General features: G+C 40.4%; 4 protein-coding genes and 1 pseudogene across 5 annotated transcripts in view; all 5 read left to right on the top strand.

Annotated features, from left to right (window-relative positions):
• Positions 1 to 5,556, top strand: part of LOC145501536 (uncharacterized) — a 121,204-nt pseudogene extending 115,648 nt beyond the window's left edge. Inside the window, exon 3 of the transcript XR_014051243.1 lies at positions 5,541 to 5,556. The product of XR_014051243.1 is annotated as an uncharacterized LOC145501536 (transcript). The remainder of the gene's footprint in view (positions 1 to 5,540) is intronic.
• On the top strand, positions 142 to 5,033 carry LOC145501110 (uncharacterized). The gene has a single exon (XM_081480663.1). It carries the CDS (start codon positions 4,077 to 4,079, stop codon positions 4,698 to 4,700), a length of 624 nt encoding a protein of 207 aa, XP_081336789.1. The 5' UTR covers positions 142 to 4,076; the 3' UTR covers positions 4,701 to 5,033.
• Positions 4,711 to 6,135, top strand: LOC145501525 (uncharacterized). The gene is made up of 3 exons (XM_081480984.1): positions 4,711 to 4,924; positions 5,067 to 5,624; positions 5,891 to 6,135. Exons 1-3 carry the CDS (start codon positions 4,711 to 4,713, stop codon positions 6,133 to 6,135), a joined length of 1,017 nt encoding a protein of 338 aa, XP_081337110.1.
• A 1,229-nt stretch (positions 6,136 to 7,364) lies between these two features.
• LOC145499706 (uncharacterized) lies at positions 7,365 to 9,948 on the top strand. Its single transcript, XM_081479233.1, has one exon. The coding sequence runs from the start codon at positions 8,080 to 8,082 to the stop codon at positions 9,817 to 9,819; it is 1,740 nt and encodes a 579-aa protein (XP_081335359.1). The 5' UTR covers positions 7,365 to 8,079; the 3' UTR covers positions 9,820 to 9,948.
• Positions 9,949 to 10,618: 670 nt separating this feature from the next.
• Positions 10,619 to 14,353, top strand: LOC145501524 (uncharacterized). The gene is made up of 4 exons (XM_081480983.1): positions 10,619 to 10,838; positions 11,030 to 11,466; positions 12,286 to 12,405; positions 12,730 to 14,353. The coding sequence occupies exons 1-4, from the start codon at positions 10,619 to 10,621 to the stop codon at positions 13,345 to 13,347; spliced, it is 1,395 nt and encodes a 464-aa protein (XP_081337109.1). The 3' UTR covers positions 13,348 to 14,353.
• The last annotated feature ends 894 nt before the right edge of the window (positions 14,354 to 15,247 follow it).

Below are 15,247 nucleotides of genomic sequence, written 5' to 3'. Positions count from 1 at the left end.
GGTGTGTACCTTTTTACAGCACCCTGTTGTCATCTATATTGCATTAAATAGATTGATGTTCATGGTTTTGCTCATGATCATGACGCTTTAAAGTCTCACGTGACTCCTTAGCGACATTGACCAATGACGAAGTACAATTGTAAAATTAAACGAAACTTACCTAAGTTGAAGTTTGATTGAGATTCTACGAAGTCATTGGTCTGGAGCTAGGGAGTCAGGTGCCCTCCCATCTGGGCTACCCACCCTACTGATTTACAACAGTCCTGATCATTCGCCTTTAAAGTGTGACTGCTCTGGTTTCGCGCGCATATCTCACCTGACTCCCTAGCTCCAGACCAATGACTTCGTAGAATCTCAATCAAACTTCAACTTAGGTAAGTTTCGTTTAATTTTACAATTATTACATAATTATATTAAATGTCTGAAGCATGATTGATCATCGCATTTATGCACACAACTTAAGCAGCTGTGAAATTAAAGCTTGAAAAAATTTAGGCTTGAACAGGATATTCGAACCCATGACCACTGTGATACAGGTGCTGCTCTGCATCGGTATCAAAGAGGTCATGGGTTTGAATCCAGTTCAAGCTTGAATTTTTTTCAGGCTTTAACTTCACAGCTGCTTAGGTTGTGTACATAAATATGATGATCAATCAGACAGACTTGAACTTGGCAGACTCGAACTGCCTTACACCAGCAGCAAATTGCTGGTATAACCTCACGTGGAACCCCTTCTCTCATTTTAACCAGTCCCAGATGTGCAAAGAGTTAGGAATAAGCATTGCAGATTGTCAATTATCGGTTTAAATATAAGTATAGGCAATGACAATTTAGTAGGACTGTCAGTTAAGCTTACATTATTTATATTAGCAATTAGAAAATTAGTGTTAAGAGGTTAGATGTTTGGTGCTTTTGCTAAATTTTTCCTCATGTGGAACTGAACACAATCAAAATCCTTTTCAATCTCTGACAACAAAAAATATTTGTATATAACTCATTGAAATGTGGGCAACGATCAATTCACTCCACAGTAAGAACGCTCCTAAATTGAAGTCTCTCTTACTTGCAGCTGCTACAAGTCTTCTTCGTCAGATTCTTACTCAACCTCTTTGTTTTCAGGATCCAGCACTGCAGGCTCTCCCAGTACTTGATCAGATTCCACAGGATCTGACGCTGTATCTCCTTCAATTCACTCTTCTCTTTCTTCGGGCAAATTAAACAAATTTTCATGTGCAAATTTTGCACCTTTCTGCTGGAGACCAGCTTTCCCTTGCAAAGAGGACAAGGGCACGAAACAGCCGTCATATTGTTCTGTTTGCCTGAATATGATGTCATCATCCTTTAACATTATTGGTTCGTACCCATTGCAACATTTTAGGTGGGAAAATCATGGCACCAAAGTTTAGCTTACACTTCAGCTTTCACAGTGCTGATTCACGTTGGTTTTTCCCATGTCACCATATGGAGTCCTTAAATTTTACTGCATTGTTTAGCCTTCTTGACAAGGAAAAGCAGCAAATGCTGCTTTCCCAAGTAAATTCACTATCAGCCCAAAAGGAAGTGGGGCAGGACACATCGGCGGGCGCATCAGTCTGGGCTCCATCTCTTCCATCAGCTGCTGCCGGTGCCGTCCAACAATCCAAAGAAAAACCGGCTGCAATAAAAAGCTTCACCACCGAAGAGTAGTTGGCCACTGGGAAAGTTCGCATGGCTGCCCAGAAATATTTCAGGGAAGGAATTTTGTACATGACATTGTATATTTGAATATCTACTCTGAAAAAGTTGTAGTCTTTTACAAGCTTATCAAACCGAGCGCCGCGAGCTCTTCGTATTGTTTGTTTGTTTGTATTGTTTATTATTGGGCCATAAAACAGGCAGATACGAATAGCAACACAACAGTTTAATCAAGCGGGTAATAGAAGAGCATTACATGGTCAACCATGAGGTCTCCACACTGTGCCATGAAGGCTACTGGGAAATATTGTTATGCAACAGATTACACTACATCTCCCCTCGCATTAGAAATAAGCTATATCCTAAATAATAAATGTTCACTCTCAAGTCTGGAGACGATCAGTTCAAATCATAAACTCAAGAATAACTGCAGTAAATGAACAAAGTTAACAAGATGAACACTTAGGTTCACAGTCACAAGTCTCTAAAACGCTCCAAGGTTCTTATTTCACGACCGCATCGCGTGGTTCTCGTAGGGGCCACAGGTGTCGGGGCAGCTGTAGCTGGGACAGTTGGCTCTGGGCACTCAGCAGTCCGAACATCAGAAGAAGACGAGTTAAGAGCTGTGCTGGTATCTGCATTAGGCATTTCTGGAAGATGATTCAGGTGGCATCTGTTTCTCCTCAGTTGTCCCTTGGGCATTTCAACTGTGTAAGAACGTGGGGGACCAGCTATGTCCACCACAGTCCCTTCAACTTTTTTGTCTGGTAACCAAACACACTCTCCAGGAAGGAGGTCTGGGAGGACTTTTGCAGAATGACGCCTGTCAAAGTCTCTCCTCTGTCTTTCTTTCAAGGGGTGTAGCACGGTAAGCCATGAGTGCTTTGTAAGGATCTGGGGTTTTCTTGAGTAGATCCTTTACCGTCTGAACCACTCGTTCAACCTTGCCGTCTTCTTTAACTTATATCTTTTAATTTGGACCTTTAAAAAAGCTTATTTGGATTAAAGATGGACAGCAATTTAAAAGTAAGCTGCGAGCATACCTCATTTGCATAATGTTTAAAGCCCATCAAGCGACACATTTTCCCACAATTCATGATAACTCATGTTGTGCATGCGCAATTCACGAGTTAAAAAGGACAAAATGAAAAAAATCCCTGCTTTCAGGAGACTAAAAGGCTATGTAGTCACTGTTTCCAATCCATGCTATAGGCCAGGGGGGATGGGGGTTCTGCCTTGTATATGTGCTGCTGGATGGGGTCCCATTTTTTCACCTTCCAGGTCTGTGATCAGGTCCAATTTTGACCTTCCACTCACAAAGGGTGTGAAAATCTGTAACCTTGAATAGATTTTTTAAATGTGGGAAAATAAACCTGAAGTTGAAGTAATGGGAAGAAGAAATAATAAACAAATGTATATTTTTATCTAATTTTTGGTCTGTGTAGGGGTAAGTGAAGATGGCTGCATATGGACTGAGATGACATCTCGACTAAACAAGATTGATTAACAACAGACACTTTTTCTTACAGAAACACAGTGGGAAATCCTGAATTGGCATAGTTACAGACTGAGGTACAGCCAACTACCAGGTATACTTACTTTAGCTGGAAAATTTACCTGATTCCTTCTGAACTTTTTTGCAATAACCTGAGAGAACAAATTGCATTTTAATAAGTCATTTAGCTCTAAGTTGATTTTGATTGTATTTTTCTAATAGAAAAAAAAATAGAAAATTGCAACATTCACTAATGCGATTTCATGTACACTTCTATAGAACTCTTAATGAACTTTCTATGTCTTGATGACAACCAGTTAAGTTTGAATAGACCACAATAAGTTTACAAATGTTAATAGATGAAGTGTTCAGTTCTCAAAAGAAAACTGCCGAGGATCTATTTCAATAAATGTCTTTAAAATATGCTGTACCAATGTTGTACATACTTTGCATTAGTATCTATAGCCTGTGACTCACCCAAAAAGGTACCACCATTCAGATAAATTTTCAAGTATGGCAATCTGCAGAAAAGAAGAAATTTCGCTATTAAACCATGAATACTTTCCTGCTTTGAATGCTGTGAAGTTCACATTTGCCTCTGAAAATGACATAACAGAATTACCAGTATTAAACCTGTTACTTTTACTTTACCAAAAGAATGGCACAAATGTCCAACATTTTTTTGATAGTTTAAATTATTTATTGACAACTCAGCAAATTGACATAGTCCTTGGGGATCTAAATATAGATTACTTAAAGACTAAAGACATTGCACCACTTGCACAATTAATGGAATCTTTAAATTATGTTCAGATTGTAGACAAGGCAACATTTATTTCAGGCACTCTGCTAGACCATGTTTGGGTTCAGCATAGTGTTAAGAGCTTAATTGGTGCCTCGGTTATTAATGTATACTATTCTAACCACGGAAGAAGTTCAGACAAATCTTACATTTTTTCTGAATGATATGCATGAATTGAACTGTCTTGTCCACCGTTACTGGGACATTGATGAACCTAAAGAAACTCTGGTTGTCAGACCAGATGAGAAGCTTGCAAGGGACACTGTTGCTAGGTCCTTGACCTTCACTGATGGCCACTATGTTGTTGGCATGCCTTGGAAACAGGATCAACCATCGTTACCTGACAATTACAGCATGGCCTTGAGTCGTCTACAGTGTACTGAGAAGAAATTGAAGCGGTCCCCAGAACTCGGTGAAGTCTACAACGAAGTACTGCAGACCTATCAAGAGAAGGGATACATCCACAAAGTCCCACATGAAGAGGTCAAGCCTGATCAACTTTGGTACGTGCCCCATTTCCCAGTCTTGAGGCCTGACAAACCGACCACCAAGACTCGTATTGTGTTTGACGTGTCAGTGAAATTCAGTGACACATCTGTGAATGACATCGTACTCCAAGGGCCTAAACTCCAGAAAGACCTGTTTGCGGTACTATTGAGATTTCGCCACAGTTTGTTGCTCAAGACAACGCCAATCAAAACTTCCCCTAGCGGCGGAAAATGTTTTTGAAAGCACGTACATGGATGACAGCATGGACTCAGTTTGTGATGTCAAGACCAGTGTAGAGTTGTACAGCCAGCTGTCAAGGTTATGGGAATCTGCTGGGATGCATGCCCGGAAATGGCTATCAAACGTGCCAGACGTCTACTGTCCATTTCAGCTTCAGATTGTGCGACCGAAGTTGACCTCGACAGTGGAGAACTGTCCTCTGTTAAGACACTGGGTGTTTTGTGGTGTCCCATGGAGGATGTGTTCAAGTTTCAAGTTAACCTGCCTACCAAGAGCAATGATCATATGAAGCACAGTTTCCTAAGGAAGATAGCCACATTGTTTGACCCTCTTGGTTTGCTGTCACCGTACACAATGCGTGCCAAGGTCTGATTCAAGAGATTTGGGCAAGTGGTACGGACTGGGATGAGTCGGTGGATAGAAGACTGTCGTGGAAGGCTACACAGTGGTTTGACAAGCTGTCAGTGCTACCCACCCTTCACATTCCACAATGCCTGAGAAGCACCACTATAGTAAAAAGCATCACTTTACACACATTTGTTGACACATCTGCAGAAGCATACGGCGCAGCCTGCTACACCAGACATCTGTATGAAGATGAGTCTGTAAGTTGTTGTCTTGTGGCTTCAAAGTCTCGTGCTGCACCACTCCAAGCTGTAAGCATACCACGGTTAGAACTGATGGTGGCTGTAGTAGGGCTTAAGTTCAGCAAGACAGTTGGAAAAGTCCTTGCCATTGAGAGTAGTCACCGGAGCTTCTGGCCTGACAGCATGGATGTGCTTTACTGGATTCGTGGATGCAGTCAAAAGTTCAAGCCATTTGTAGCTAATCACGTTGGAGAAATCCAAGCCTTGACAAGTCCAAATCAGTGGAAGTATGTGCCAACTGGACAGAACCCAGCTGATCTACTGACCAGAGGAGAAAGTGTCTCTAAGCTGTTGACAGAAGAGAAATGGTGGAATGGACCAGCATTCCTAAAGCAAGATTCAACTGAGTGGCCTGAGACTACATACATACATACATTCTTTATTCAAGTCGCAAAGTTACAAAAGTATACATATAAAAACAAAAGATAAAAAAGAAAAGGCGTCTCGAAAAGGAAGTTACTAAAATCGAGGTCAAGAAAGGACCAGACATAAGGAGTACCAAGAAGCAGTACAAACAGAGGAGACATTCCTTGCTTTGACCAGTGAAGCCACAAAGATACTCAAGTTGGAGTAAGCTAACCAGAGTTACCACGAGTGTAGACCGTTTCTTAGAGAACTGTCATTTACCAGCAGCTCTTCAAAGAGAAGGAGCCTTAAAGCCTGATGAGGTGACTGCTGCAGGAAGGAGATATATCAGGCAGGTGCAACGAGAAGTTTTTGCAGAGGAAATTCAAACATTGAAGGCTGGAAGGGAAATTCCAGGTGGAAGTAAACTGCTGCCGCTGTGACCTGTACTAGACAAGGAAGGAGTCCTTAGATGTGATGGGAGACTTTGTTATGCAGAGTGTTTGCCATGGGAAACCTGTTACCCCATCATCTTGCCTCATAGCCATTGTGTCACAATGCTCATAGTCAAGCATGCACATGAGCAAGATCATCATGCAGGGACCAACCAAGTACTAGTGCAGCTTTCAGTCCAGTATTGGATAATTTCTGCAAGAGAAGCAATTAGAGAGTGGGAAAGAGAATGCATGCAGTGTAGAAGAAGGAAGGCTTCTCCAGCTAAGCAAATCATGGCCCCTTTGCCAGAGTTACGCACACGAAAGTCCCCTTGAGCATTCAGCCACATATCTGTTGACTTTGGTGGACCTTTCATGACCAAACAGAAGCAAAGGTCTAGATTCTTCTTTTTGTTTTTGGAAGAGCCAACGATGAGGCAAAACAAAGGCATCACTCATGAATCTATGCTTTCCGAATACAACAGCCTACCAAATGTGTTGTATTTTCACTCCTCTAACATGGCGGCCACAAAATTTCTCTGACATCATAGTCATGTGACCGTACAGACTATAGTTTGACTTCATGTTAACCTATTTAATCGAGTTATTTTTAAAAAGTTGATCAAAATAGAGATAGTATTGTAAAGATGGTAGGACAAGCTTGGCATCACATGATCTTAACATATCGCAAAAGAGAAAAGAAACTAACCCACAAAAGGAAACGAATGCATTTACACACAAATGTGACCTGATTTGGGAAAACGTACCCTAATGGATATCCGTTTAACGGTTTGAAAGCGTTTTCTACCCGTTTAGTATCCATTAAAACGGTTTCCAAAAGCGTTTAAACGGTTTCTAGAAGCGTTTAATCCGTTTTTTGATCCGTTTGATAAAATTGGCAAAACGTTTTTAAAAGACCATTATCCGTTTAAACGGAAGGACAATCCGTTTAAACGGGAGGGCAATCCATTTAAATGGAAGAACTATCCGTTTAACAGCAAACTTCTTCCGTTTTATAGAAAGTCTTAGTCCGTTTTATAGAACGGCTCGGTCCGTTTTATAGTAAGCCGTCCCAGTTTACATTGTCAGAACCAATCCCTCTGTCTTTCCTTTTGCCGTAACCATTGACCCATAGTTTAGGAAACAACGTACAGCAGTTGCAAATGCCACGAAACAATGTCAACAAACAGCGGCAGAAGTTATAATATTTATTACGCTGGATCGTTCGAACACTTCGAACATTTCGTTTGTTGTTTACTTAATATTATTACTTTGCTGTCTTTTATGTACCTTTCAGATAATTGTAAGACTAAAACAAAGAGTGAATCTTTTTCAAAGTTGAAGGTTTCGCTTTCTATGCCTATCTTATCGCAGTCACTTTATTCCTGGTTTATTTATTTTATCAATCAATTCGGCAAGCAAAACACACTTCAAATTTGCATACTGTAATTTCACTTTTTCCTAGAAAATCGCTTCTAGGAAAAAAGCTTCCAGTTTTGTTTATCATTGTTCTGAGCATCAACAGAAACACATGGTTATTGCTCGCAGACAATACTATCAGCTCTCATTTGAATATTCCATCCAGCGTGACTTGTAGCACAACAAGAATTTGTAATCACTGTGATTTGCTTCACTGAATTGAATACCTCACAGCTATTTTAGCTTACCTTGATGTATTGAGTAAAGATCTCATTTCTAAAAGCTCCCCGCAATCTCTTGTTTGGTGTTGAAACTCTTTAAAAAGCAGAATAAACTCTGATTGTTGACATAACGCAATTTTGTTGCGATCATCTGCTGGCACGCGCGCGAACTTCTGTTTGGTTAGTGACCAATTAGAAGCCGTGATTTGATCATCGATGACGCGTTGCTGCGGTAACAGCTCTCTCTCTCTCTCTCTCATATCTTGTGTTCCAAGTGCAAAGTCATAATTCTTGAAAACACTATCAGTTAAACATGGAGGAATCTTACATCGAGCAAAATGAAAATGAAGAAGAAGTGATTAACAGGGTCAAGCGATTTTTGCAAGAAGGATGCGGGTGCTCAAGAGGACCTAACTGTGGTCCTTGCTCTGGCTATTTTTCTGAAGAAAGTGTTATGTCAAACTTGAACAACTGCCTTGAATTATCAAGCGCAGAATTAGACTTGGTTATTCTGGCCAACATTCAAGCGTTCACCAGAATCGATCACATTGGCGATAAACGAAATCGAAGTCCTCGCTGTAATTTCCTGTTTCAATCATTAACCATCTGCAAGGAAATGTTTCTTCATCTGTATGGATTAAGTTACTCAAGATTTCGCCGACTAAAGGAACATTATGAAAACTATGGCATTTCACCAAGAACGCATGGAAACTGCAAAAGATTACCAAGCAACACACTCCCTACAACTGTGGTTGAAGATGTTAAATTATTCCTTACAAACTATGTTGAGGAGAACGCGATCTCCCTTCCTGGGAGGATTCCTGGTTATAAGAGCGACGACATAAAACTGTTGTCTGCAAGCGAAACGAAGATGAGCGTGTGGCGCGATTTTGTTGCGGCGTGTACAGCCTCAGAGAAGCAGGCGGTAAGCTATTCTAAGTTTAAAGATCTATGGGAACAATTTCACCCTAATGTGGTTGTAGCAAAACCAATGACTGACTTGTGCGTGACTTGCCAGCAAAACACTTCGAAACTTGTAAGATCGGCGAATCTTCCGGACGGAGAGAAATCAGAATGTGTCCGCGCTCAACAAGAACATCTCGACACTGTTAAAAGTGAGAGAGAGTTATACAACGAAGTTTGCGAGGAAGCAAAAAACACTTTTGAAACTGTGGAGCCGCCTATCCGATTAAGCGAATGTCATGAACCGCGCTCAATGAACGGTACAGTTCACTATTCGTTCGACTACGCGCAACAGATCCACTTTCCTAGCAACCCGATGCAACCAGGGCCCATCTACTTTAAGACCCCACGAAAATGTGGCATTTTCGGTGTCATGTGTGAAGGAGCAGGGCGCCAAGTAAATTATCTCATTGACGAAGCTAGTACAGTCGGAAAAGGAGCGAATTCCACAATTAGCTACGTCCACCACTACTTGGAGACCCACGGACTTGGAGAAACTCGTGCTTACTTACATGCTGACAATTGTACGGGGCAGAATAAAAACAATTACTTTTTGTGGTATTTCGCATGGAGAGTAATAAACGAACTGCATCAATCAATTAACTATTCCTTCTTAATCGCCGGACACACGAAATTTGCCCCAGACCGCTGCTTTGGCCTGATCAAGCGAGCATACAAAGTGAACTTTATATCGTCGCTCTACGAATTTGCACGAATGGTTGACTGTTGTAGTACTACAGGAGTAAACAAAGCGCAGTTGGTGGGAACGCATGACGGCCAGGAAATTGTTCCCGTGTACGACTGGGCGGCATTTCTTTCGGAGTACTTCACAAAGCTCCCAAACATTAAGAAGTACCATCACTTTCATTTTTCCATGGACGAACCGGGAAAAGTTTACTTTAAGGAACACCGATTTTCACAAGAACGTTCTCTTATGTTATTAAAGGATCCTACAGTTATGCCCCCATTAGTTCTGCCATGCAAACTTCGCCCAGAAGGCTTTAGCCAGGAAAGAAAACAGTATTTGTATCGGGAGATACGACCATTCTGCAAATATGGAACCGAGGACCTAGTTGCACCAGCTCCCTGATTTGAATTAGTGTTACACTAAAATTGTAACTAATTTCTGCGCACAAAATTCAAAGATTTTGTATTCCTGATGTAAATATACCTTTAATGATTGTAAATATCTGCTTTTTGATTTGTAAAATAAAAATAATTTAAATGTTACTTCAATTTTAGTTTAAATTTACTGTCATTGGGATCACGATACGGGGTTTTTCGGATTTTGTTTGAAGCTATGGTAAAATTAGTGGAAGATAAGTGACTCCATCACAACACTTTTTTTCATTATCGAAAGAAAACAAACCCAATCTTCGATTTTTAACCGGGTTCTAAAGCGTGCGGAATCACTTGAAGTGAACAAAACGGTACGGTTGTAGTGTTTACAAAAGTTTTTACACCGCGCGCGTGTATACAGTGCCGCAATGTGTGATTTTTTTTTTCAAAATTATAACCCACGCGCAATTTTTCATTTTTTTAATCAACAAAGGAATCTTCAATTCGCAATATCTAAAACTCAATGCCGTCTGAAAAGGTTTTAGTCACGCGTAAACCCGCGCGCTTTGTGTTAACTTTTTTTATACCCACGCGCAATGTGCGAAAATATGTTAATTCAAAGTGAGAATTTATGCTCATTAACAATGGTTCCCATAACCATTGTTGATCTCATTAACGATTCCTCCAATACCAACGCGTGTTTCTTTAGAGTGAAAATTTGGATCCTATTGACCCCGTATAAAAGGGCCACTTTATTGCGGTTGTTCATAACAGCTTTATCAGCCATAAGTGAAAGTTGAATCCGGCCATTTGCAAACAATATTTTGAACATGTCTGTTAACGATAAAGTTAAAGTCCTTTGGAAAACTAACTGCCATTGGAGAGATCGTCCGCATTGGCCGAAGAGAAAAGAGATCAAATTCGCACGGGGCGATTTGGAAGAAACTTCTGCTACGCCGTTAAAAGTAGGAGACCTTGTGAAAGTCAAATTCGGCTCACGTTGGTACGACGCTGAGGTGGCAGAGAATTGGGAACCAAAGACAAAGAAAGGTAAGTAACTGATCAAATTCAGATTTACCGATTGTAACATTGAAGACAGGCCTAAGTTACAAGTTTCATTTCATCGAGCGAGAGCAAAGCCTTTTTCTTTTGGCTACACAGATTTACCGATTTGTATAACATTGAAGACCTAAGTTAGGACAAGTTTCATTTTTAGCTAATAAATTTTTTCATTTCCGCAGGAAAGAAATCAACTGTGCCGGTGAACGATGAAGTGTCTTCCGCCCAAGAAAAAGTTCCACCCCCAGTTTCAGACCATCCGTACCAGAAGTTCTTAGCCGAACAGAACGCGCGGGAACTACAGTTGGACGCCGCTCGCACAGCAAAACGAGCGAACGTACACTTGGCTGAGCAAGCAGATGTCGCCGAAAAGAAAACGAGTGGGGCTGACACTGATCACACAGCTAAACGGGCAAAGCTACACACAGATGTCGTCGAAAAGAATGGGAGTGAGCCTGAAACGGATTGGACAGCAAAAAGGGCTAGGCTGCAGGCTGAACAACCGGACATTACCCTTGTACGCCGACAACTGGAGGCAAAGACGGAGGAATGTCAGCGCCTAAACAGCAAACTAAATAAAATTGAAAGTGAAATGAGAGTCCAGGAACAGTTGAGCGAGGTATGTACCCTTGTCTTCAATCCACTAATTTCGCTGACTAAATCTCAGAATTGCGTTCGTTTCGCCAACGAGTAGAGTAGTTGCGCCAACGTTTAGTACGCTAGCGTAGTCACTCTTTTCTCGCAGCATTTTTACAAAGCTTCCGAACATTTTTGTCTGAACCAATTTGTTAGAAATTATTAGAAGAGAGTTTCGGTTAGAAAGAGCTTTGTCACTGCTCAATACAAAGGTTCTGAAGCAAAAATTCTCAATGATCTACAGCCAGAACAAAGCCGACATAACTTATTTATACTGGATTCTGTTGGCAATTAATCCGAAAAGAAGACGGAAAAAACTTAAACCGGATACGGTAACGTTAAAAACTTCAATCACAAGCTTAGCAATATATATTCACTCGAAGTTGTATCATTTTGTAAGCTGTTCGGATTTATTTTTAACTGTGTGCGTATGTAAGAGGCATGGGATAAATTACTTATGCAATGTTTTCTAGTGGCATACTGTGAAATATCCCACTCGTGACTTGATTTTTCCTTGAAAGGCTCGTGTGTATACAAAGAAAAATCAAGTCACGAGTGGGATATTTCACAGTATACCACTCGAAATCATTGCATAACTGGTATTTACATCCACTATATCGCAACAATCTTACGTAGTCTCTAAATGATTTCAACTTTGGTATTACTGGGAACCATTACATGTATTGATCTTACTATACTCGCTAATCAAACACGCGACCTATCCTTAAGTTTTTTTTTTAACGAGTATTCGTATATGACATTAATACCACCTTGTATTTGTTTCCTTTTTATTGTCTTACAGATGATAGTGGGAATTCAAGACTCGTTGCGAGCTATTGAGCACAAAATGACGGCTTGTTTTGACAAAATGGAAGAGCGTCTGGTGTCCTTAGAGGAGAAAATGGTCAGACAGAGTGACTTGGTGAGTAAGAATTATTTGCTACAAACATTTAATGCGCTCAAGTTGAGTGGGATGTATATTTGATTTACTGTAAAAAAGATACAGGTGTTTTGATGATCATACATACTTAGCCTTTGTTGCACATTACCCTTACCTCAGCTCAGGCGCATACTTTGTACTTCATGTCATATGATTAATACACAACCTGGTAAATAATTACTAGTTAAAGTATAGACATAGAATAGATTAAAATTTAAAGAAATTGGCATTTTCCTTGAAATCCTAAACCTCAATTGGCTGATTATAACAAAACAACTGATAATTCCATATTTGTTTCTTTATTAGATTCCTGAACCTGATGATTTTGCTCCAATCCTGCATGATATACCGCTCACTCCGCTCGACACCAGTGACCTTTCCACCATCGACACCAGCGCGTTGAGGGAGACCCTGTATGTAGATGAGTCTTGTTCCCGTTCTCCAGCAGTGAAGCTGCCTCCCAGCAATCCAGCAGTACAGTTACCTTCGAGCAGTCCAGCAGTACAGCTTCCCCCGCCCAGCAGTCCAGCCATACAGCTTCCCCCGCTCAGCAGTCCAGCAGTGCAGTTTCCTCTCCCCAGCAGTCCAGGCAGAGTTGGCGAGGAACTCATCCGGAACTGTGTAACACCTAGAAAGGTACGTGGAGTCCAGGAGGCACTGCGCCGAGAAAAGAATCTCTACAGGTGCGCACTGAAGCTGGTTCCAATCTTGTTTACAAAAGCAGAGCTTGCAAACAGCAACACAGATGGGTCACATAAGAAAGGGTCCCTGGATAGCGGCAGACTGAACTCCTTGAAAACTTTAATATTTACACAGTTTCCTGTTACCTCAAATGAGGAAAAAGAAAAAATCTGGCGGGGTATAAAAGGCAAGATTAACAACAAGTGTCGATCTATTACATATGCATCAGCTCGACTTTTTTAACTGTAATTAGGCTAACTAGGATAAGGGTCGAAATTTCAGATGTGAATTTTTTTTTGTAAATTTAAGATAGGACAAAACATGTAACATTGATTTAGTTGTAAAATAAATTCAATTGTTTATTTGAACAAGTCTCCGCTTGAAGTCAATGAATGAACGAATGAATGAATTCAACAAAGCGGTGAAATCGGTACGAACGAAAGTTTACAAAAAAATTAATATTGTGCTCTCTTGTAAACTTTCAGCTACTTTTGTTCGCACCGATTTCACCGCTTTGTTGACTTCATAATGTAGCGAAGCGCGCGCGCCTAGTCTTAAAATAGAATGCATGTGGAAGCCCGCACATAAGCGTGCTCTTAGTAGAAGTGTTCGTTTCTAAAAAGTTTCTTTAGAAAAGGTTTCGGACAGACAAACGATCAATTCAATCAGGTCAAATTACGCTTGTATTGTTAACAACGTACGAAAATTGGGTTTATTTTCAGTCTGGTCGGTATTAGGCTCGATTTAAGTGTCCATGTAAAACTAAAGGGAACCTATACTAACATAATAAGGATGTGTATGGGAGTTAAAGGTTTTAAAAGAGATGAGTATAAAATATTGCCGGGAAAAAACGTATAACCTCTAGCTCTCTCTGGTGGAATATTTTGTTTTATTTCCGTGGCAACCAACGACCAATCATCGCACACACTATTAACGGAAACCGCTGATCATGGACACAGCAGCTAATATGGCGTGTTACATGGCGACGTGAAAATTATTGCCGTCTTCGCCTTCTTCGCGGTCTCCGCAGGCTTATTCTCTTTGGACACAGACCAAACGGAAACATTGAGGGAATCTAAACCACTTTTTTATAAGCGATGTATCCTTTATTGAAGCGAAGTTTTGCCTTCGAACCAGCCATTTGTTCGATCACTGTACTGGCTCAGCTGGACTGGCGATGTGATTACATAATTTCTCAGGCGATCAAAAATAAAGAAGGAAGGTATATTTTAATGGCATTTGTTCTGTTGACTCGGAATCAATTTCTTCTAATCTTGACTTGGACTCGCTAACTGTAAGGATAAAGCAGACGGCGCGGTAAGACAATTTTCATGTGGCGATTTGCAATGAACGGAGCAAAATAATCTTGTCATGTCCACGACATTAATACGCACTTAGTGTAGAAATTATTTTACGTTTGAATGTTGTTCATTTCTACCGTTTCAAGAAAACGTTTGATTGAAGCGACCAACTGTTTAATTATGTCTCTGTCCGTTTAAACGTTTTGTTGACGTTTTTACGCATCCGTTCGAACGGTTTAGGAAACCGTTTTATGATTTGAGGAAATCGTTTAATTATTTTGCTCATCCGTTTAAACGGTTGCTCAAACCGTTTTAACGGTTTGAGCAACCGTTTAAACGCTTTTGATGGCCGTTTTCTATCCGTTTGTTTACCGTTTTTTCAGGCCGTTAAACGGATATCCGTTAGTGTATGTTTTCCCAAATCAGGTCACAAATTACTCATGACCTACATATTTTTGGTTGGATAAAACTCACCTATTGAGAAAAACGGGGAGTTTCTTGCATTAATTAGGAATGTCAACATCTTGCCTATGAAATATTCAGAGGTCTGACCAAATTTGGTCAATTATTAAATTACTAAAAACTAGAACACTAACAAATTATCCAGGAAAAAATCTGGAAACTCACATTTCAATACTGCCCTTAGATTTACACCATGGAAAACGAAAAAGTATTTGCTTTTAACCCCCCACATACTTCCATGTTCTAAGCCTGTTGCAGATAAACACGTAATCTAGTTACCAAATTTAATTTTCAGCCTGTGAAAATGGGCCCTACAACAAACAAACTTATCTTCGCTATCACAAACACGCATGTTAGTTTTGAAACGTTTGTTCTTTATA

This window comes from Orbicella franksi, chromosome 10 (assembly GCF_964199315.1).
Source record: "Orbicella franksi chromosome 10, jaOrbFran1.1, whole genome shotgun sequence".
Lineage (NCBI taxonomy): Eukaryota > Metazoa > Cnidaria > Anthozoa > Scleractinia > Merulinidae > Orbicella > Orbicella franksi.
This window is presented reverse-complemented; position numbering and strand designations above follow the sequence as displayed.